At 42.9% G+C, this 24,544-nt stretch overlaps 1 protein-coding gene across 1 annotated transcript; it reads left to right on the forward strand.

Moving 5' to 3' along the window:
- Positions 1 to 365: 365 nt before the first annotated feature.
- ETNPPL (ethanolamine-phosphate phospho-lyase) lies at positions 366 to 14,763 on the forward strand. The gene is made up of 13 exons (XM_049815411.1): positions 366 to 570; positions 2,236 to 2,354; positions 2,517 to 2,676; positions 3,551 to 3,625; positions 5,400 to 5,493; positions 6,462 to 6,578; positions 8,327 to 8,409; positions 8,936 to 9,161; positions 10,008 to 10,162; positions 10,907 to 10,996; positions 11,212 to 11,342; positions 12,221 to 12,288; positions 13,156 to 14,763. The coding sequence occupies exons 1-13, from the start codon at positions 515 to 517 to the stop codon at positions 13,285 to 13,287; spliced, it is 1,506 nt and encodes a 501-aa protein (XP_049671368.1). The 5' UTR covers positions 366 to 514; the 3' UTR covers positions 13,288 to 14,763.
- Positions 14,764 to 24,544: the final 9,781 nt, after the last annotated feature.

Genomic DNA, 24,544 nt, shown 5'->3' on the forward strand with positions numbered 1-24,544 from the left:
GCGGACAGCTTCTGGAAGTTACGGAGCTGTGAAGAGGCCCTTGACTTACCACCCTGATTTTGATTCAATCAACCGCGTGGTGCCCCCCCCAACCCCCGAGGATGTCCGCAGCAGCAGTGCTTTGCCCACCAGAACGACCCGAGGACGGCCGAGCCACCAGCCGGCACGCCACGCTCACGGGTGGGCGCAGGGCGGCCGCCGGCCTCCCCCGCAACCAGGTCGGTTCTTTTTTTTATTTTTTGCAGGTTTGTGCCGTTTGGCACCGCCGGGGGGGGGGGGGGGAAAATAATAAATAAATAAACTCCAAGGCGCGGCGGTAATGCCGCGGCGGAGCCTTACCTAAATAGGAATCACGAGTGGGCCCAAAAGTAAATCCCGGTGGGGGCGCGGCCGGGCCCGTCCCCCCCCCCCCCCCCGGGGAAAGCGGGAGGGCGGCGGGCGGGGTTTGGCGGCGGCCGGAGCCGGCATAAGAGGCGGGGGAGCCCGCGGGGTTGGGGGGGAGCGGGCTGGCGGGATGGAGGAGCGGTACAGCAAGGCCGAGACCCTCGCCCTGCGGAGGAAGCACATCGGGTAGGGTCGGCGGCGGGGGCAGCAGGAGGAGGAGGAGGAGGAGGAAGGTCTCCGGCCACTGCACCTGCCCCCCCCCCCCCCCCCCCTCCCCGGCGGTGACAGCGCCCGGCCGGACCCACTCGGCGCTGCCCGGGGGGGGGGGGGGGGCTTAAAGCGCTCCGGCCCCACGGCAAGGCCCCGCGGGGGGGGTATAGGGGGGTGCGTGGACGGTACCCAGGTGTACGGGTGAAACGCGGCTGTGCGGGGGGAGGGGGTGAATGAACGGCGTGCTCCTGGAAAGCAGGCGTCTCTGTTAAAGGAGGAGATTTCTTAAGCTGAGTCTAACTTGGGGGGTGGGGGTGCAGGAAGGTTGCCCGCAGCTGTGGCCTGAGGAAGGCTGCTGGCTGGGCACGCGTCTTATCCCGCTCTATCGCGATATTAGTTCCTCCAGAACGTGCAGCTTTTTTAATTCTTTCCTCAGTAGCTGTCACCGAGTGAAAAATAAGTCCGGATCAGCTATTTGCTGATCGCATCCTAAATGCGGGGCATATAGAGAAAGGTCACTAAAGACTCGTGAGAGTCAGGGCCTCATCCAGCGTGCACAGCAACCTCTGTTTAGGGGCCAGATCGGTGTCAGGGGGCTCTTGCCTGTGCAAGGGTTATAGGATTGGGCTGTGCTGGGTGAAGAAAAAGAAACTTTCACAGAATGAGACGTTACGGAAGAAAAAAAAAACAAAACTGTAGTCAAGAAATGGCCAGAGATGATGTACACGGCTTTTAAAGCGTACCAGAGGAGTAGCTGAAGATGTCGGAAAAGATCTATGCAGTGGGGCTGGAAACTGTGAGAAGGAAGGTAAATCACTTACTAGGAGTCACGCTTAAGTCTTTACAAGTTCATAGTCTCAATATATCTGACAATAACTTTGAGTTACCTGGAAACAACTATTTATCCAAGGCCAGAAGACTTCCCTTCTACTCAGTGATACCATTCAACGTAATTACATAGATGGCATGTTCTCCAAGAGGAAGAAAAAAGAAAGAGTGCTTAAAGAGTACTTTGGAAAATTTTACAAAGAGCTTGAGTTTTGCGGGAAGCCAGCGTGATTTAGGTGCTTACGAAAAGCTGCTTTTAAAGGTTTTATCCAAACCAGTCAGGATGAGATAGTGAGATTTTTAGGACCTGCTCAGCACCTCTGAAAATAAAGCCTGCAAGGCATTAGGGTTTTGTTCTTGAATTTGACCTCTATACGGTACAGTCATCCATTCCACAATGAATTTTTGGCCATAGTATAAAATAATGTTTAACAACTTAGTTTTATTCCCAGCGAGTTAATTGGCCATACGTGTTTGTAAGGCATGTAAACAAACAGAGCTACGGCCTAGAAACACAACAGGACATATAAGGACCTGGAACGACTTGCAATCACTGTGCCCCTGTGAAACCGCTTGCAGACAGCGTCATGCTTTGAAAACGCCCTTATTAAAGACCTGCTTCTGTTCCCACTGTGCCTGGGGAGGCGTGCAGGGCCTGTTTTTAATTTGGGGAAGAGCACTGCTTGACCACCATCTGAACCACTCACGGGTGACAGTTGTCTCCAGAGCTACAAAAGATCAACCCCCTTAACGCTCAAAGGAGGGGGAACAACTGAGAAAACTAAAATGGTGTTATAATATTATTTTTTTTAGGCCTTCCTGCAAAGTTTTCTTTGCCAAGGACCCTCTGAAGATAGTGCGTGCTCAGGGCCAATATATGTTTGATGACAAAGGAGAAAAATACTTAGACTGTATCAACAACGTTGCTCATGGTAAGCAGTTTAACTTGTAGGGCTGCTTCTATTGCTTCATTTCTAATAGGGATCAGAACACACTTCTTCCAAGTGATGATGCTCACAGTGCTTCTCTGAATTTCTTTGTGTGGTTCGGTAACTGACTGCTTGCTAGTTATTACTCATTATTTTCTTCTTTAGTTGGCCACAGCCATCCACACGTGATAAAGGCTGCAACAAAACAGATGGAACTGCTCAATACAAATTCTCGGTTCCTGCATGACAACCTTGTTCAGTACGCACAGCGTCTTACAGCCACCCTGCCCGAGAAACTCTCTGTTTGCTATTTTGTTAACTCTGGGTATGTCTGAGTATTTACTTTTTTTTCCATTATGACTATTTTGCTTCTGTTTGAAATGGGCACTCAGAACAGCTGGGTCTAAATCTTACTAAATAGGACTTATTAATAAGCCACAATAATATTTCCAGTACTGATCAAAGGATCCTTCCTATTTGCAGGTGTCATATTTAGTGTGATGGCTCAATGCAAGACAGCCAAAACATGAAACTGATCTACTGAATGCTATGCAAAAAAAAAAGGGGGGGGGGGCAAGAAAAGGAAATTAGACTGCAAATTGGTGAACGTTATGTACAGATTGGTGAATGCTATCTGTAAATTGGCATATGACCTTGGAAACGAGTAGTCTTCTTTAGGCGGTCCGTTTAGTCTGTGATCACTTATGTTGCCAGAACAGACAACCTGCAGGGACTTGTTAGCAGAGGGGCTGCTGTGGGTCAGGCTGTAAGTTTGAGTCTTCATCTGGGGAGCAGATCTGCATTCTGGGCTGCCTGGTGGTGCAAGCGCTGGGGAGGATGGAGCTGTTGTGGAGGGTGGGAGAAGGGGCCGGCACACAGTTGCTTTTCGAGGGTTGGTGGCTGCATTGTGCTCTCAGCTGCAAAGCAGTCTCATTTGTACCAATAAATGTCTACAAGCAAACTGGAGGAGGGAAAGAAAGCATCTCTTTGTTTGCTGTTTACACAAAGAGCTGTTTTTTCTTTGCCCTCTTACATGGTATTTACGGTCTCAACCTTAGCATTGTAATCTGTATAGTAACAGAGCCTGCTGTGTTGACTTATTATATCCATTAGTCCCATGCCTCCTCTTCTGTGTCAGAATACCATTTTAATTGGAAGTGCTTCCTCACTATTTTGTGGCTGTATCTGTTACTATGCAGGTCTGAAGCAAATGATCTTGCTTTACGACTCGCTCGGCAGTACCATGGGCACCAAGACGTGATCACCCTCGAAAAGTAAGTACATAGAGTAGCTTATGTGAATGCAGCCAGCAACTCCTGCCATTACTTCAGAAGCAGCTTTGCAGCAACCCCCTGCTGTTTGTAGTTCACTGCCTGCTGAAAGAAAAGCTTTGTTGCTTTTATACTAGAACAGGTCAGGAAATCCCTTTTCCACATTTGGATAAATGCAAGTTTTGAAGATCTCTGAAAAATAAGCTTGTCAGTCACCGTACAAGGTCAATCACCTGTTATAGGGCATTTCCCACAAAGCCTCCCAAAGCAATTCAGGCCAGAGACTTGAAGGTGGGATTTCAGTGTCAATGAGTGGTCTGGTCACTGGGCTGCTCTGGAAAAGGGCCTTCTGTTTGTCACGCCTTGCTGGACATGTTTCTTTTTGTACAAATAAATATTCAGTGGTCAAGAAGAAAGATCCTGTAGCTCTGCAATGGTGCTGCACCGATGCTCAGATCTCCTCCAGTGAACACAAGTGTACGCACAAAACCAAGCAGCTCCAAAATCAGGAGGCATTGAGAGGGCTGTCAGCCATGGGAAAGGTGGCTGACCACGTCTCTGGGTTTCCATATCCTAGATGCAGCTGTAGGGTTGGTTATGCTGCTGTAGGGCTGGATCTTCTTCTCAGACTGTGATTAGAAAGTCCAGCCAGAGCAACTGCAAGAGCACGTGTCTCTGTCTGAACGGCACAAAGCTTGTTTGATTCAGCCGTGCTCAGATCCCTGTTAGCCTTCCTTGACTCACGTGGCCAAGATTTGGAGCTGCTGAGAGTAGCTTCCATCAGGAGAGGCTGAGGATGGGGCTGGCTCTGTCACTGTTTCACTGCCGTGTCTTGTCTTCCTGAACACCACAGGGTATTTCTTTGCCCGGGTCCCAAGGCTCTGTAGGCTTTTGCCATAATGACCATCCCAGTCAGGGTGGGCTTTCTGTCCTTTCTTTGTGTCCATTGGCAGATTTTGTTGACTGGCTAGTAGGAAGGTGTAAAGAAGACAAAGGAGTTCAAAAAACCATCCTCTCTACCCTATGTGTGTACTACTATGAGATTGTGACATGTCTTTGATGTGGTTTGAGGTTGCCCTCGCTTCAAGTTTACAGCTGAATGAAAGAGTTTATTCCCTGAAAGAAGCTGCTACATGCTTTAGGTTCAAAAGGCTCTGTTTCCTTATTTCTAAATCAAGCCTCGGTAGTAACCGGCTTTAGCATACTCTGCAGTATAAAGCTTTTATATTCAAACAATATTCATCCTTATCCTGAAAGCGGCTTCTGCCAAACAGTCTAGACTGCAGGGCCTTCGGGGCAGGTAGTGGTGTGGTGCTGCTCCTTAAGATCCCCACTTTCCAATGCAATGCACGCTCTTGAGAGTCTTTGCAATGGTGTTGGGGTCTAGCTTGCAAAGCGTGGGTTGGCCAGAGTGGGGTCCACAGGCTGGAAATGAGGGAACTGGACCCCCACTTCAACTGCTAGGTAAGGCTGCTAGGGCAGCCACCTTAGGGGCAGTGCAGTCCATGGGTCATCTTGGTCTGTCCTCATGCTCGTACTTGATGTTATGCAAAAAAAAAAACCTCTCCTGGTTCCAGTCTTGCTAGTGAATTAAAGTCAGCAGCAATTTCATATTGCCTTTGAGAGAAAGACTAAATTAAATCAAGATCCCTTCACAAACAGTGCTACTGTGTTGCAGATACAGTTGCTTATTCTGGATTATTTATGGGCACAGTTGTAAATTTAGCTCTTTTATATATTTGGCAAAAAGTGACTTCGATATTTAACACTCATGCAGTGCTTACCATGGCCATGTTACATCTCTGATTGACATCAGTCCCTATAAATTTAATCAGCTGGGAAAGGACAGCAAGAAGGAGTTTGTGCATGTGGTAAGTGTAGTTTTTTTGCTTTTTGTCATTTTTATGCCTGTTATGCAGCATATTGAATTACCCACTTCTGGTGTAAATATGCTTTCATTCTGTTTTGCTGATGCTAGAGTACGTATACTTGGCTGTTTGTCAGTGGATTAAATACAGCAAAATTGTTTGCTTTTGGATTTTACAGAGGGTATTTTAGCTGTGAGGCTGATTTCCTTCAGAGTGCTACAAGCTTCCTGAGTCACTGCACTGTATAGTTACACAGTTTGAAGAAACTAGCCAGTATCTGTTGTGTTGGTTTGACTAAAGATATGCAGGACTTCTGAGTCTACTTCAAAAGACTGGAAAGGCAGACCCCACAAGTTCATACAGATCTGAGTATAGAGCTCATGGGTGTCCAGCTGATACTGTTTGATTTTCAGCCTGCACTTGTGTATCTTACAAAGACAAAAATCATTCTCAGCCCAGAGATGTACACCAAGCAGGTCTTTCCTATCTAGACCTCCTTGCGTTAACCACGCTGCCAAAGTAGTATCCAGCTTTTATACCACTTCCTTTCTCTTATTTACTGAACATCTGCCAACACTGTTTGTAGAGGCTTGAAGGTCATACAGACAGAATGGAAAACCCCATTCGCCAGTTGCAGAAATGGATCTTTCTGCAAGAATCTGAAATAAAATGATGGACACCAGCATTCAGTATTGTGTCTTGGGGGAGAGGACAGACAGTCTTGAAAGGTGGATGAGGTAGATGATGGCTTTTTCAACAGTTGTGTCCAGTAATGTTGAACACATCACAGGGCGGGATTGAGTTTAAGCTCCTGTAAGCATTTTCACAATACCATGCAGAAATTCAGGCTGTACTAACTCCTATTATCTATCTGTGTGGAAAGACAAAAGCTCAGAGCAATAGAAAAGGAAGTAAATGTTTCATAGAAGGATGGGCTTAAAAAAATAAATAAATAAAATTGGTCTTTTCAGGCTCCTTCTCCAGATATCTACAGAGGAAAATATAGGGAAGACCACCCAGATCCAGCAAGTGCTTATGCTGAGGAGGTGAAAAAGATTATTGAAGAAGCACAGAAGAATGGACGCAAGGTGTGTGTCTTGTGCTCTAGAAATGCTGAGGCTTCCTCTATTGAGTGTGACATGGGGGCATGAAACAGGCAACTAAGGACATGTTTCTTTACTCGTGTTCCCTTGCTTCCCCTGCCCTTCATTTTTCTGTGGTGGGTTCTATGGTCAAAATGGGCCATTTTTCCACCTGATGCTCTTAGCACAGTTTCTCTAGACATCAATGAAAGGATCAATAATACAGTTCTAAATAAGCAGCTACAACCAAAGCAGTTTAATTTCCATTTTTATGCATTGAATCAGTAGATTGTAAATATCTTAGGGCAAGCTTTGAGGTCAGCTGAGAAACTACATCACAAATTCTAGCAAGTATATATAAAAGTCTTCAGGCCATGGAGAAAATATGCTAGATACTACATTTCTGAGTCTAGTAGATTAAGATAACTTTGGAGTCATCTAAAAAAAGGTGAACCTTTCGATCATATACAGTATGACCTTGATAAAACCCAACAATTTCTGAACAGGTTTACCGAAAATGTGTGTTAATGTTTTGTATGATGGCACGAGTGCTTTGAGACATGTAGGGCTTGATCCAAATCCCACTGAAGTCACAGAAGGCTTCAGTGGAGATTGGAACAACGTGTTGCCTTCTAGTCCAATGGACTTACATCACCCTTCTTTTAGTTTCTTCATCAACTTTTTTTTATTCTCTACTAACGGATAGTTTTGTTTTTTTCTTCCCTTGTTTCCTTTCTTTTGCATATTTCTTAGGTTTTGGTGACATAGACCTGTGGCAGGACAAGTTGTGCTAAACGCTAAGCCTCACATGCTATGGGAAGCTTCATACTCTTTGGCTGTAGCATGCCTCTTCAAATATAGTATACGGTTCTTTACACGTTACTGCTCGGCCTTGTTTCCAGGAAGACTGCACCAGCCCAGAGAGACCTCTTGATGCTCAGGGAGGGGTTCACAAGTGGTGTGGGGATGCAATCCCTTAAATAGCAGACTTATGCTGAGACTTTGGGGTAATATCGTATCTCTGCTGCATAGACCTCTGCTGTTGACAAGAAACGAATTTTGATGTTCCAGTGTATCTGATCTGCTGCTCTTGCCCTTCCTGACTTGAAATAACTTTCTTTTTCATTCCTAGCAACTGGAATTATTTCACCTGTAGAATTTTTCTCCTCTATTGTCAAGTGCCTCGTGCTGACAGTTTACTTGTGTAGTTGTTTGCATTAGGCAGGGGTGCCCAAAGTGTAGCCTCAGGTCATCTTACAGTTCAGCTTTTACCCACCTCTACCTGGTGTTCAGGATTGAACAAAAAAGCTGATCACAACATATACATGTTACTGGAAAGCCTTGGCATTAAGCAAGTTTCATTAACCTCTTGGGGAAAATGGCAAACACTGTTGTGTGTCTCCTGTAAATTGAAATTTGTAAATAAATTTACAGAGCTCCCAGGACCCTGATCCAACGTCCACTGACACCAGTAGGTGTTTTCCACCTCAACAGCTGTAGGAGTAGGGCTTAACGAAAGTCCTTGTATTCCCATCAGGTTACAAAGGTGGCCCTGGCTACTGCAAATTTGGGCACCCCAGATTACAAAATGAATAAATTCTTTAACCATAGCTGTTCTAAAGAGCCCTCAGTTGTCCAACCCATTGCGTGATTAAATTAAGGCATACATTTAAATGTTTATTTCTAGACTGTTAGATGTTTGTGCAAAGGTGCAGTAGAGGAACACAGCTCTCACCTGAGTTTGTTTTTTGTAGATTGCTGCCTTCATAGCCGAATCCATGCAGAGCTGTGGAGGCCAAGTAATTCCACCTGTGGGCTATTTCCAGAAAGTGGCAGAGTACGTACATCACTTCAAAAGGGCACAACTGCAAAATTAACCAAAGAAACAGGTTTTTCACTATGGGCTTATCCAATCAATTCAGCTGTCACCCTCTCTTGTTCTTGGCTGTATGTGGTTCCTTTCTACTTTTTGAAGAGTGTGATTCCACTTCTACTTTTTATGGAACATCACCTGACTAACTGTTTTGAGCTGGATAATTGTCTTTCCTTTTCTGTCTTTAATCCTCAGGCCATAAGTTTGATAGAAGATGAAGTTGAACCATCATAGATACAACCCTGCAGTACCATTGCAGTACCCCTAATTTGCATCAAAATACCAGATTTTTTTTCTTAACATTTAGCAAACTAAAAATTTTATCAATTGAAATGGCTATAGCTGTGTTTCAGCAGCCATGTTCTTTCTGTTTTTCCTAACCTGGTCTCACACTGGAGAATTTGTGTAATACAAACTCCTTTGTCCTAGATTGCCTACCCAAGACGTGTACTGCAGCACTAATCATTCAAACTATTCTATTTGTTTTCAGGTATGTGCATGCAGCGGGTGGACTGTTCATAGCTGATGAGGTCCAGGTTGGCTTTGGCAGAGTTGGGAAGCATTTTTGGGCATTCCAACTGCAAGGCGAAGACTTTGTGCCTGACATTGTCACCATGGGAAAGCCCATTGGCAATGGCCACCCTATGTCTTGTGTGGTCACAACAAGGGAAATCGCTGAAAGTTTTGGTGCCTCTGGAATGGAGTATTTCAATACAGTAAGTTCGTAGGTGAAGGTATGCCTTTTTTTCTTTCGGTCCGCATTTAGCAGTTAGAAGTTGTTCAGGTGACTCAGCTAATATCTACATCCATTACTGCATCACATTACTAAGAGTTCGAGTCAACCACAGTCTAAGATCTAAAAGCAAGTGTAGAGGCTTTGAATTATGCTCTGTACTGAGTAGCATATCTTAATGTGGACCAGCACTAGGCCTCTGGCAAGTCATACATCTCAGCTCACCTTCATACAAACAAATTCTTCCTTACTTTTCTCTCTCTCTCTTCCCCACTCTGAAATGTTGACCATGTAAAATTTCATTTTCTGGGATAGGCTCTGTGCTGGTGAGGCTCATGCCCTGGCAGACCTTGCTAACAAAACAGCGACCCTTTACCAGGAAACATTTGAGCTGTGTGCATGCCACAGAGGAACAGCTTTCTTCTTTACCAATGTTCTTTCTGCTTCTGTGACTGAGCCTTCTTCCCAGCTACCATGAATCCCCCTGGAATTTATACCCTCTGGTTCAAGAAGTCACCCACTGCCCTTCATAGGAATATTTTGCCTGCATATGCAATCAGATAACCATGAGAGCAGCTTGAATGCTTCAGCTGTGAAATCTGCAAATTACTGAAACCCGAAGCAGAGGAAGAGGGACCCCCTCTCTTGGGCCTCTTACACTGCCCAAAGTGGTGAGCATGGTGCTCCACAGCCCACGCGGCACAAAATCGCCACCACTTCAAGCTTTCCTCACAACATGCCAAGCAGGAGAGGCAAGTGAAAACTACATGGATAGACACAGATGAACTTTTCTGATGGGTTTTGTTTTCTTGTTTGTCTTTACTGTCAGTTTGGAGGCAATCCAGTGTCTTGTGCTATTGGTTTGGCTGTGCTGGAGGTAATAGAAAAAGAAGATCTCCAAGGAAATGCTACACGTGTAGGAAATTACCTCCTGGAATTACTGGCTGAGCAAAAGCAGAAACACCCCTTAGTGGGAGATATCAGGTAGGTGCCTTACCGCAATGTCAGAGAAGAATAACTGTGCTAGAAAAATAAACAAGTTTAGGGTGAGGGGAACACAGAAACATTATGTCATGATTATGCTACACCTCTTTTTTAAAATGGACTACCCAAAACTGATGCTGTAAGGCAGTGCATTTTTCAAAAAAGTCATCCATCCATCTGCTTAGTTAGGTGTAAGCAGAGTCACTAGAAAAGCTCTGGGAGAGAAGAGCCATCCATGTGCAATAGCCCAGTTGTCAGCACACTATTGGGACGATGGAGACCTTATTCAAATCTCTGGGCCATTTCATTTGGAGATGTTAGTGTGGGTTTTCCTCATCTCATGTTACTACCGAGATAATTGCCTTCAGGTTTTGGGGCAGGGGGTTGGTTGTGTTGTGGCGCTTTTTTAGTTCTTGGTTTTGGTTATGTCTTCCACAGCTCCCTGGCTTGAGGTTTGCAGGATAAGAGAGAAAGAAAATTATTCTATTATACTTAACTGGCCATGTAGCCTTAATAAGCCAGCTAAATTTATTTATTCAGAAATATCTGTTATCCCACTTGATTGTCTGAAGTAGCCAGTGCCAAAAGACGACCAAAGAGAAAGTCTCCTTTTTCCTGCTCCTTCCCCGCTTGCACCCCAGGGAAGGGATTGCAGTTTTCAGAAACAGGTTTTGTGTTTGCAGCAGAAGGCTTGGGTTACTGACACTGGATTTCACTTGTCTGTATTTTTTGTCTCTACTCCAGGGGTGTTGGATTGTTTGTTGGAGTGGATCTGGTGAAAGATCAGCAAAAGCGAACACCAGCCACAGCTGAAGCCCTTCACCTTATTTATAAGTAAATGGTTTCTAAAGACTATATGCAGTGATCAAACCCTCCTAATGTTCCCCAGCAGTTAGTCATTAATTTCAGTTTAAATTTGTGTAGCTTTTGGTAACACAGTACTAGAAAAAGAAAAGTTTCAAAATCTAACTCAGCCTCAAGGGTCTGTCTGACAGGACACAGTATAGTTTTATACCTGTGTCTAAGCCAGATGTTTCTTCTTTCCACAGGCTGAAAGAGCATCACATCCTTCTTAGTGCAGATGGACCCCACAGAAATATACTAAAATTTAAACCACCAATGTGTTTCACGATGGAAGATGCAAAACATGTAGTGGAGACAATTGATGCACTTCTCACAGGTATGTATGTTTTAGTGCTCAGAGCAATACTCTTCTTCGTTCATTTTCAGATGACCCGTTAGAAACACCAGCCACCATAATCTAGACCATAATGTGCAAGGGAAAGTAATCAATTACATTTCTTACCACTTGTCCAAACTGCTGTTCTTAATGCCAATTATTATAAATAAATAAAAGGCCCCATAGGTACTTCATCCAGACTTCTAGGCAAAATCCTGCTCTTGATCCTTTCTCTCACACACTCAGTGTTGCTACTTATTTCTGGTTGCATATGCTATATGTTAGGGAGCGAATACATTAATTCAGCACAGGCCTGAAAGACACTGCTGAAACACTGTTGAAACTTTCTGTAATGTGCTCTACCTTTTTTTTTGTTTGTTTGAACTGGCATACTGGAACACGATTGTCTCACTCAAATTTAGCCTGAAGGTTTTCAAGCTCTATTTATCTTCTACCTGGGGACCAATCCAGGGAAAAATAATGTCAGGTATACTATTAGTGTAAGGACCCTCGAAGGCCATTCTACATCGAACGCTCCTATCTCCTGAGATTATAACAACTGGAGTTAGACTAGCATGAACCTGGACAAAGGCAGAATTTGGCTCTGAAGGTCTATCTGAACCCCCATGCTACAGTCAAGCTGCTGATTTCGTTCTTTTCTCTAAACATCCCCAAGCTACAGAGTCCTGATACATTAATCACATTGCCTCAGAAAAATGTTTTAGGAAATATTCATCATTCTTCAGTTATTCTTCTGTGTGACAAATGCACAGAGGAATAGCTGATTAGGTATTTTTTACTTCAGCCAGCTGTTAAATTGACTGTATGCTTACTTACCTGTGATTCTTTTTAATTAATTATTTTATTACTTTTTTTAGAAATGGAAGAGGCAACTGGAATGAAGACAGAAAATAATGTATCTACAAATGCACAGTGTAAAAGAAAAGTATGTTTCGAAATTTTTTTTAACTCTTATTCAGATAGGTGTTTGGCAAATCAAGTATAAATTACTTTGGTAGAGCACACCTTCATTTTTGGTGGTGTGAGTGGTTCTGTGCCTTGAAACTGAGCTCACAATATAACCCGCTACTAGAAACCCGAGAGGATTGTGTTACTGGGGCAAATCTAAAAAGGGCTGAGTAATACAGACCTACAACAAGAAACATGTTATAGACAAGCCCCTCGCCTTGTCTGCAAAGAAGACCAGCCAGACTTTGGGCTGCACAAAATTGTGAGCTCAGTAGTCAACTATTTTACTAGTTCTAGGTACTGTGTGCTACTGATGGCTATTTGGCTTTCTGAGCAAGCCTTCAGCCTGGAAGGTGTCCAAGTTTTCAGAGAGTTCCAAGGATTTCGTTTCCATCATAGCACTTTGAGTACGAATGGCTGACATGCATCCAAATTAGGACTTCTTAGGTTGCAGCCCCAGCTTTGGATAACTCATATATAATTTCTGACCCCCTTAAAAACACATGACCCACTGTGTTATAGCAAAGTTTGCTGAGCTGTCCCATGGTGAGTTTTCCAGTGATGCTGTGAATGGTGGGAAGGCAATAGCTCAGCTGTCTAGGGATTTAGTAATTAAGGCAGAGACCCTATGGATTACTGGCTATCATCTAGAGTATACTAGATTTGGGGTGCAACCCTCCTCTTACAGACATTTGTACACATTCAGTTCAATTTCTTTCAAAGCTAAGAAGTTGTGCCACTAAAAGAGGAGGGTCAGGCAGAGCTACCTAATGGGAACCAAGTCCAATGGCTGACTGTTGGAAGACATGCACGTACCTTCACTGACATTTCATTTCTGTTTCAGACAACTGAAGGGAGTTCTCAACCAGAAGGTGCAAATGAAGGTATCGGCCATATGAATGGAGCTGCCTGCAGACAAGAAAATGGGCTTTATTCTAAAAAACCCTCACTGTCAAGTAAAAGAATAAGAACATGAAGAGGGAAAGTTTCCTCATTCAGTTTGAATTTGTGTCCAGCTTGCTTTTGAGAGGAAGAGTGCAATAGTCCAAGTCTTAGGATCTGTTTGAAGCCTAGTCCTACCTTCATAAACTGGCTGAATTCCTATTAGCTTCAGTAGGAGTTTAAAATACCTTTTCAGATACATGAGACCTGCACCACATGGCTTGAAATCTAGAAGTGACAGAATAGACAAGTGATACAGAAATACCTTAGTGCTGATGGCAGGCTTGTCATAGGTACACAAACTCAGTGAAATCTGTGGATTTACCCACATTACACAGAATCTGAATTGCTTAACAGCCATACAAGCAATGCCAATCCTATTATTATTAAAATTATATGCTTAACATGCTATTTTTACAATATTTTAAATTTCAATATGTAATATTGAGATGTTAATTACTTCCCATGTTTTAATGGCTGAATTCTTAAAAAAATGCTTGAGAGAGAAATCATTATTATCTTCCAGTGTAACCTAGGTCCTATGGATCATATTCCCAGCTGATGTAAATCGGTGTAGCTTTGTTAATGTCAACGATGCTTTACCAAGAGTCTACCACTGTGTGTGTAGAGACACAACGTTTATGCCGGGCATTCTCACTTTATGTTCAAAGAAAATGAAGAATCTGGATCCTAATTTTCTATGGATAAAGCAACTTTTATAGATAACTATTTATATAGAGTAAGATTTTATGATTTTTTTTTCCGAAAGTTTATATATTGAACCCTCTCAGTCCAAAAAATATGCAAGTAGAGTATATATCATTTCAGACACACTGATTGAATTAACCTGAGGGTCTCTCAAAATTAAGTTCCCAGGGACAGCTCAGCTTGCATTCCGATGGATTTTAGTTGTTTTTACAGTTGTGGGAATCACTGCCTGATCCTGTTGTAGCAATGCTGTTACTTTTTGTCAGTGCTGATGAAGAGTTGCATACCAGTTGAATGGAATCTTGACACGTAAATGGCTATGCTAACATTTGAGAGATTACTAAAATGAGAGGTTCACTGCAGAAAACATGCATGCAACCACTCTGCAGCCACTGCCTGTCTCTGCTGCAGATACTTTAGACTGACTTGTCTCCTTGTCAGTGTTAAATTTCAACAAGAGGACACAAGTCCTGCTTCTCTTTTTTAGTACATGCACAACTCCGTGCCATGGAAGACACTGAGGGCTTTACAAATGGTTTGTACTTAAGAAAAAAAACAAAACAAAATGTATTTCCTCTTCAATTTTAATACCGTAAGTTCTGCTGTTTGTAATTGCTGCTACTGACCCTACTGATATGACTGAAAATTGAGCACCTTATCTAATTTCATGTTTTCTACAATTTGCTATATTAATATTGATGTTTCCAGTGTTACATCTTCCAACATCCGCAAGCGGGCTTATCTTCCGTTTCATGATCCTTGAATAATTCTTCCATAAAAATAAATCTCTTATTTGCAATTATGATGTCCTCCACAAAGAGGTTGTTTGTTCTAATTTTATTCTTCAGTAACACCTATTGGATGAGGGAGGTAACTTCGGTTTTGGCTGGGGGTTGTCTCCATGCCAAAGCAGAACTGGCTAGGCTGTGTTTCCCTGAGACCCTACACAGTCCTCAGCTGTTGGCAGCGCTTACCCTCCAAGCCAGATGTTTCCTCAGCTGTCACAATTCAGCCCCTGCTAACCCAGCACCAGGAAGGATGCCACAGGTCTCTGCCAACATGAAACTACACAAAGACCTAAGTCAACCTAATTTGGTATGTGTCCGAAGGCACAGTTTAGGTGACTCCCCATACGGAGTGGGGCTCCTTGCATCACACCTCCTCCACTGCATGCAGCAGCAGCAGCAGCAGCATGCGCTTCCCTGCAAGCAAATGCTTGTGCGATTTATCGGAAGGGTTAAGCTCAAGGCACACAGCCCACCGGTCTATACTATGGCGCTGACTGTTGTAGCAGGTCATTAATATTTAATTTTCAAAAGCATATCAAAGAACTAGAAGAAAAAAATCCAATTAGCCTAAATCTGAGGGGAGGTGAAGATTACAACTTCATAAACACAAGGGGCCTGTGCCTCTACCTCTATGCCACCTATCTTGAAATACACAGAACAGCCATTGCTCCAATTTACTAGTGTTTTTCACCCAGTTTCTGCTTCACAAGTCAGGAAGGTCTCTACTTACTGGTTCTGCTCGTTATGCAAGGTGCGAGTTACCTAGAACAACTAAGTCTTCTATTTTCTTTAAACAAGAAAGGCTGGCACTTCTATGATACACACTGGAAAAAAAACACTGTCATTTAAATGGAGGAACCAATCCAACAGTTAGTTAGTTACCAGGAGTCGAGCTGGACCTACTAGAATTATTATTACTGTATCACTGTTAATATTCCCACAGTATCTCAGAGTCCACCAGCAAGATATGCACAATCCCTACTGTGAAGGGCTTACTAATTAGAAGAGACTAACTAAAGGATGGGAGAGTGGAAGCAGAAATAATTAAGGCTAAACACAGAGAGCGCCATTCCAGTCAGCTGAACTGATCAAATATATTCCCTCCACTGAACAGGCAATGTTTTTTTTCCCCTTCCCAGCTCTCTGTTTCCCTCTTTCTTCTTTCTACTTCTCCTGGCTGTGCAATTCCTGGTTTTAGCCATATAGTTCAACCTCCACCCTAGCCCTTACATTCAGCAGATGATAGGTACTTCTGTCAGCCAGTTCTACTCACTAACCTTGCAGAAAAAAATAAGACCAGACTTTTTTCCCCATCAGTTTTCTGCAAGGCTAATGAACAGGCTCATGGAGGAGGTCTGAGCCTGCACAGGACGTGCAGCAGGAGGAAGAGACAGGGGCGTGAGGGAAAGGCAGGACTCCATCCCAAGAGAGCATCACACGCTGGAGTTAGTTATTTATATGTTCACTCTAGCCCGTCATCCTACTGGAAGCTGAATCAAGATACTTTTAGTGCGTTCTCATAGTTTGCCACTGTTTCACTCATTTTTATATTGCACTTTTAAAACTTTTAAGCAAACAGACTGGTTAGAATAAGGGGAAAAAAAAAAAGGACAGTGGTTGCTGCAAATACTGATGAAAGAGTGACACTGTGAGAGTCTGAACCCACTGCCAGTCGATTCCCCTACATAAAAGCAAGTGGGACTGAACCTGTGCGGAGTCGGAAAGCTGTGCCTTAACCAGCATTGTTCTGGGGGGAAGAATCACGATCAAAAGTTGCCATGTCAACACAACACCACTGAACTGCCAAGGAAACAGAGCACGCAGCATGTTCACATCTGGGGGAAAAACCCCTCAGCTTTAGCTCCATTAAACATTGCAATGGAAATACACTGAGTAGAAGAATTATGCAAGAGTATTTGTTATATTTTGTCTGTTGCTTTTTAGATGTATAGTTTCCTAGCCATACAACACAATCTTATCACATAATACATTTATAATCTTCACAGTTGTTAAGCTTGGTGACTGCACACCAACAGACAGCCCCAACACACCAAAGTCCAGAGGGGAAAAGTCACACACACACACACACACACACGCCACAGAAGAAGGAAGCTTTGATGATATATCTGGTGAAAAAAGGGAGATGAATGAAGAGGACCAAGTGACAAGCCTGAAACACTTATTTTACATGTGCTGTTGCAATGTGCAAAGCATTTCTCTTCAAAAAAAAACCAAAACCAAAAACCCCACCATCATAAAGCAGTGACAAAATTTCATTTTTAATGTGGTAAAAGCCTGGGTCAAATGTCTGACTGGGCCTGGGACACCTTCATCTAAACCCACAGCTTTCAGCACCAACATGCAAAAAATAGAGCCTAGAAAAAGAAGACAAAAACACCCATCAGAAAAATATTTTTAAGTGGAGAAGGTTGTTTAAGTGTCTTTTGCAAAATGGGACACAAGAATTTGTACAGGCATCTCTTGGATAGTAAGCTCCCAGTGCTGCAGATACTCTAAGCTAAGAGCTGAAAAAACAGAAACTGTTAAAGAAGCTGCATTCAGCAATATACTAGAGAAGACAAAGTAAGGAACTGGGATGTCAATGAAAGAGTATTCATTATACTGTACAGTTATGTGCTGTGTAAATGTATGTAAGCATGTTTGATCTATCACCTTGTTGGGTTTTTTCTCCATTTAATATAATAATTTAGAAAAAACAAGTGACTAATGCTTGCAAGCAAAGCAGATTAGTTCATAGCAGCAGAAACATTAGTTTAATTTTCCAGGTTTCTCAGTGATGACTTTAGCAGGTGTTCTACTAGTGTCCCCTTTCAACCTGGACCTGGCCTGTGCTGCTGCCAGCCAAGCTCTGGCAGAAGGATTATGCAAGGGAAGCCAAGGCCAAATGACTGTGACTGAATTTCCCTATTTCTGCTTGTCATGGTTTACCCCCAGCCACGCAGCTGATTGCTCACTCCCCCCTCCCCCGCAGTGGGATGGGGAGGAGAATTGGGAAAAAGAAGTAAAACTCATGGGTTGAGATAAGAATGGTTTAATAAAAATAAATAACCCTTTTAAAATGGTTTAATAAAAAGAAATAAAAAAATATAATAACAATAATAATAGTAATGAAAAGGAATATAACAAAAAAAAAAGAGAGAGAAAGAAAACCTAAGAAAATACAAGTGATGCACAATGCAGTTGCTCACCACCCGCTGACTGATGCCCAAGCAGAGATCCGCACCTCCTGGCCAACTCCCCCATGATGTTCTATGGTATGGAATATCACTTGGCTAGCTCGGGTCAGCTGTCCTGACATGCTCCCTCTCAGCTTCTTGTGCACCTGCTTGCTGGCAGAACATAGGAAACAGAAAAATCTTAACTTAGGATAAGCGCAACTTAGCAACAACTAAAACATCAGTGTGTTATCAACTTTATTCTCACACTAAATCCAAAACACTGCACCAGCTACTAAGAAGAGAATTAACTCTATCCCGGCCAAAACCAGGACACTGCTACCCATCCGCATCTGTATTTTCCCACCTGGAAAATGTGATTTTGTTGGTGCCTGTGGTTCAGCAGAAAAGCTGAATTAGAGAAGACAAGTTATGTTTTCGCATATCTCACTGACTCGTGGTGTGACTGGACGGTGTCATGACATCTCAGTAGGATTCAGCTTCCAGAGATGCAGGGTATCTTACAAAGGCCATGAGAGAGAAGTCTACAGAGGAGGACTCTTCATGTTGATATTTGGTAAGGAAACACATCTGAACCTACATGAAGCCCCTGGATACAAAGCATCAAAAGTTTAAAGCCTTCACTGAGCTTCACAGCTCAAGATGTATCTGCACTAAGCAAAACAACCTCCAGTCTCTCCCACCTCTGCTCACAAACATTCATGTGTGTTAGGCTAAACACTGCTGCAATATCACAATAACATACATTTACAACAATATGGAATTAAAAAAAAAAATAAATTAAAGGAAGCGGAAGGGGAAGAACATGAAGAAATGTGTTTCGGTGCGGCACTGAGGTGCTAGAAGTCTTTAATAATCGACAAGGCAAAAAGTCCTGTGGTCACATGAAAGCCTGGAAAAGGATCCCTGGCTTCAGCTTAGCTATTGATTCATTCCACAGCTCAGCAAGTCACTTTTAACATCTTTATGTCTCTATTTACTTCCATGTATAAAAGCAGCTGTAATAACTGTTGTTACAGTTTGTAAAGGTTAATCACCTTATCAGGCACAATCCTGATTTTATAGGACTGCAAGTCACAAAGTACAGTAAGTTCAATTTGCTTATTTGCAGCTACCTCATTTTATTCCCTACTTGCATGTGGTTTTGTCAGGAAATAAAGCTCTACGATGTGCAGTACAAAGTCAAGAGGCCCATGATGCAAAATACCATAAAGCAACAAAGAGACACAAGCACAGGGACCAACAGGGAAGAAAGCAGCCTGGCTAGCATCTCCCAGGAAGCTTAAATATGTGTAAATACATTTTCAGCTGGCATAGGGCACTTGTTTCAAGCAAAACGAAAGCTTTTGGTCTCCATTCCTGAGTTTCTTCATTCCAGTCACAAAATAAGGCATGAAAGGAGTTCATCTGGAAAATGTGCTGCTAACAAGCTCCAGTGGCTTGCTCTTGAGAACAAAGATTCCTGTTCACAGTACTTGTAATCAGCTCTCAATTAAGTTAGCTTCATTCTACTCCCTATTAGGCAAAACACAGATCATACAAATCATAAATATAAATTAGACTATATGAACAGCCTATATTTTGCACATTCACCTTTGAAGAACAGCATTATAGTACAGATGAGACCTACTAGTCTCTGTGAGACAGGACCAGATTCCCTTCCCACTTATGGATCTAGGTAAAAATAATCACGGCATTTAATGCTGCTTTCTTAACTCACAGCTAAATGAGGACACTGTTACAGGTGGTGAAACTCCAGTGAAAAAATACTGAGTTCCAGTGTAAGCTAGATTTGACGTAAGAAAGTTTTCTTCTGACATAGATGTGTAAATATAAAAAAAATATCTACAAGTAAGGACTGCACCTGATTCACAAGAGAGGTTGGAGAGTTACCTGCAAGCACCGTATGAAAATATTTGCCCACAAATGCGCATGGCTTCATATGAAGTTCAGAAGACTTTTCCTTCATGCCCCTATTTACTTATTCCCTGCATCCCCACGAGAGCCCCGTTCTCTTTTTACTACACCTAACCTACACTACCAATCCTTCCCCAGTTTGAATTTGAGAGCAGCGCGATGGGAAAGCACGCTGAGACACCACTTCGTACTGCAAGCATTCCCTCCTCCCATAGTACGGCCAAAGCAGCATAAACTTTCAGGTGCTGCTTGACACCCACCTCCAGATATATTTTCTGTTCACTTTATTTTGTCTTCCAGCATTCATAAAATTACCAAACATCTTCTTCCTCCTTGTCCCTCAAAGGTTTGCCAGCTACTGACAACACTGAGTCCTATATAAACTTGCTATTTCACATTCCAGAAGAACAGTCTAGAAGAACAAATAGCAGCTGTTTATACAGGCATTTCTTCTATAAATAATATGTGTGCATGAACATTATGCATAAAGGGCTGGGTGGGTGTGTATAAATGTATCTATACGTACCTTTTTATATATGCACAAACACATATAGAAACATGCATATAGACACATTCCAAAGCAATTTATCAGTGAGGCAAACTCTTTATGTTCAATAAATGTAATGTGAAACAGAGTGAATCACCGTTTGACATACTTTTGAGAAGAACAAAACAAATTTTATGAAGGGAGAGTGAATCACTGTTTGACATATTTTGGAGACGAACAAAACAAATTTTATGAAGGGGGGGTCTTAGGCAGAGACTAGCAATTGCAGGTGAACCCTTTAAGAATACTTCAGCCTACTGCTGTCATAGGCAAAGATATTTCCACAGGCAGCAAGAAAAAGGAAAAGGCAGTAAGATATCTGTAGGCCACTGCTGGAAAAGAAAGGGAAAACCATCTAAGTACAAATCCTGAAAAACACAGAGCTTTAAAAGTGTGGTTGACAAATTAGACTACGTTAACAACCACAAAAACATCTCACTTATGAGCCCAGGTCTTCATCGGATGCTACTCTTCAAATTGAGTAAATCTTTGCACGCAAACATGTTATATGGATTAACCCTGTTTACCTATAGTTTTAATACTGTCAGCAATGAGCTCTTGTGGAAAATCTTGCAACCAAAAATGCCTTAGAGACCCGTGAAACATTAAATGCCTGTAAACAAAAATAGCCAGGCTTCTTCAATTGCACACCCAGGAAAATTGTCAAAAGCTACAGCCATTTTGCGACCTTACTTGCCGTTCTCACAGCAGGGCTAGCTACTCTGCTGGAACCTGGCAGCGCGGTATCTTAGGCGTCAGCCTTCGGGGTCTTGAGCTTTCCCGAGGTGGAGCTGCTCTGCTCTGGGGCTGAGCGTGGGGCCGTAAGTCCCCCCACCTGCACTGACGCTATGGGTTGCACAGAGTTCGGGCACCCACAGTCCTGCTGCTCAGATGGCTGAGACCAGCGGTACACAGAGATTACCTAGCTTTCTGAAAACAAAACGTCTCTTTTTCAGCATTTAGAAGCTAAACTACAATGTCTACAGGAATATTGACCAACAGACCTAGTATCTTCAAAATTGCCTAGATGAAAATGATCTTTCTGCTCGGTTCCCCCCACCCCCAAAAAAAAAAAATAAGTAGCTGGAGAGAAAGGGGCACAGCTATCTTCCCTCATCTCCTTCTCTTGGTCCATTCACAGGCTGCCCTCCTGCCTGGTTTCAAGGCAGGCTCCTAGGCCAATCGCTAGGGCGCTGAAAGTCAAAAGTCTGGCATGTCTGGTAACAATCCCCCTGTGCTTGCTGAATGGTGAATTACCTCAAGACAGTCTATTCTTTCTTTCCTGTTTTTCCAGACTGGTTTCTATTCAATTAAGTACTTTATAGTTACACAATAAACAACCCAAAGGCTTGCCCAAATACTGCATTCATTTTTGCAGAGTGGTCTGCCAGTCACACCTGCATTTTCTACCGCTGTATGTTTTTGCCTCCTCTAAATGAATACGGCTTCATTTGCAATGTGTCCTTGCAAAGCAAACATTTCTTTTGGCTCCCACTGAACACGGCTTGCAGCCGGCTGCTCAAATGGGAAGGTTCGTGGCAACTGAACCATAGGCACAAAGAGCAGATCGTGTGGGGAGAAAGTGGTGACAAATTCCAGCCCATGGGCACCAGGTTGTCTTAAGCAAGAGGCAAACAGGAAATAAAAACAAGGAAGCAGAAGAATCAACGACTTTAAGCGCCTTCTGAGCGCACAACACAAAGACGGACGGGAGAAATCTGTGCCAGCCAACCCAGCACGTAGCAGTGCCAGTGTTATTTCCATATGTCTCTCCTGCTAATGCTGGTCTAGAGGGTATTACAATCCAGCCTTAGAGCAGCAGCGTTGCCTCATCTCAGAGCCAGGAGTCTCTCCCAGTGGCTATGCAATGACGGCTTTCTTGAACTGGCTGAAGTTTTTTTGGCAGTACGCAAGTGTTTCCTCTTGGCTAGGCTCCATAAAAGCCTATGCAGCTTCTAATGGTGCATCGCTTCTCCCTCCCCCTACCTGTTACTGAATCGAACAACAGGCATCAATCCTTCAGTACCTGGGTTTTCCAAAAGATGATCTGCTTCACATGGGAAGAGACACACTAGTGACTTAAGGAGATCTAATGCCACTGGTTTGAAAAAAGTTCTTGTTTCTCACAGCAGCAGCAAATTTCATTTTGCAATGGCTAGCTTTCAAACTTTTTTCAGGTCTCATCATTTGTACAATACCGGTGGAAAAAAAAGTCTCGTGACTCCGTTATCAGCCCATTTTATGTAACATGTTTGCAGTGAATGATTAAACAAAAAGATTATTGCTTAGTAAGTTTTGAGTAGTTGCCCAGAAATCATGCATGCAGAGCCAAATACTACCACTGACGTTTAAGCACTTCTAAAAGGATTAACTAAAGGAGACCGTGCCAAAATTCATACTTTGAATAGGGAGGTGTGCTTGCCATTGAAACGTCAATGACAAACTCAACATTGATTTGAAACTTGACGCAAAATGCACAGGGAACTTCATTCTCCTGTTGCTTTAGAAATCAGCGCTCATGTACACTGAAGGATGAATCCATGGTAATGAAGCTAGTGATGGCCATGGTCAGGGCAAATGGGGATGTGTAAGCTTATGTCTTTGACAGTTCTCTTTGTGCTCCTTTTTTGAAATTCCTAAATGTTTGTGTGGCCCAGTAGGCTGTTCAGGAATAATTTACATCTGTAATGCTATGAGTACTGTTCACAGAGATTTCATTATTTAAGTTTCAAGTCCTCCCTGAGTTGCTGATTCCTTAGCAATTTTCAGATCAGGCACGTCAGAAGTTCTGAAATAAACACTTGGGCAAACGCTGTCACAGAATAATTGATAAGGTTCCCTATTGCTTGGAAAATATGGGGGATTTAGTGCCAGTTCACAAAATGTTTGTGAAAAGCAACAACAAAATGAACTACAAATGCCACTGCAGATTTTATAACTAATTACCTTTATTAAATGTTTTCACAATTGGCTCAAGTCTAATGGAAGGGCTTGTCTGTACTTGAAAGTTGAATCTGACCAGGACAGACTACATGTACATTGCAATAACTAAAGCAGAATAACTCGTGTGTGAAAACCTGTTCTGGAATCAGTCTGCCTCATTCCACTTTAGATTAATCTGCTCTGAAAGAAAGAATTTGGGATCTCACACAAACCAGAGTTGAGAGCTCTTTTTAGAAGTACTTGAATTTGATATTGTCTTTCACTGTTCTCTCGTTCCCTTTTTGGCAGGCTTTTTGGCATACATTTAATTCCGCTCTGCAGTAAGGATAAAGGGAATAGTAAAAAAGAAGGGAGTCCTTCTGGAGAACCCTTTTATCGATTAATTCCTGCCAACGTCCTTGAATTCTACAGCAAATCTTGTAACTAATGATCTCCGGGTATCCGAGGCCTCTGCTTGTGCCTTTATGTTCAGAACTTCAGGACCACGGTGCCCAAGACCCCTGTGTAGCTTGCATAGCAGGCTCTATCTCAAAAACTCTGCACGGGGTAGGAAGAGGATCAGCTTGGACACTACAGCTGCACAGTGAATCACCACAGCAGTGGGTAACATTACTTTTACAAAGATCCATAGTCTTGCCCAAGATTTTGTTCACCATGCTCCTTTACAGCCTCCGAACACAGCAATGATGACACTAGCTATCAATTTTTTACTCCTTTTGCCTGCAAGATGAACAACCAGCAGGCTCATTTCCAGCCACATATAACAGGTCAGAACTGCTTACACAATGACTTTTAACCCTTGTAGAATGGGATGATCAGTCTCCTCCAAGAGAGCTCATAAAGTCAAAAAGGAAACACTCATTCCTCTGCGTATGCAGCCACTTTTTCTATCGGGAATGCCTGGCACAACTGTTGAACAAAAAATATCTATAAAAAATAAAAATAATAAAAAAATCAGAGCAGTGGCAATAGATGACTCCAGATCATTCAAGGCACTTGGTATTTCTTTTCCTTGCCTGTGGTTCTGACTGTCCTAAAAGCTGTTGCTCTGAACAAAACTGGTGTTTGTACCCTTGCCTTCAGCTAGCTAGGCAGGAAGCCCAGTTTTCCGTACTGTGCTCTTGACCACAAAGCATACACCTGGGGCCAGAATTTGATGTGACAGTTTTTTGCTGGCTACTACCACATCAA

The sequence above is a fragment of the Accipiter gentilis genome, chromosome 12 (genome assembly GCF_929443795.1).
Source record: "Accipiter gentilis chromosome 12, bAccGen1.1, whole genome shotgun sequence".
Classification (NCBI taxonomy): domain Eukaryota; kingdom Metazoa; phylum Chordata; class Aves; order Accipitriformes; family Accipitridae; genus Astur; species Astur gentilis.

Coding starts and splice junctions, on each gene's coding strand:
- ETNPPL (XM_049815411.1), top strand. CDS start 515: ATGGAGGAGCGGTACAGCAAGGCCGAGACCCTCGCCCTGCGGAGGAAG. Junction 571..2,235: donor CTGCGGAGGAAGCACATCGG/GTAGGGTCGGCG, acceptor TATTTTTTTTAG/GCCTTCCTGCAAAGTTTTCT. Junction 2,355..2,516: donor TATCAACAACGTTGCTCATG/GTAAGCAGTTTA, acceptor TTTCTTCTTTAG/TTGGCCACAGCCATCCACAC.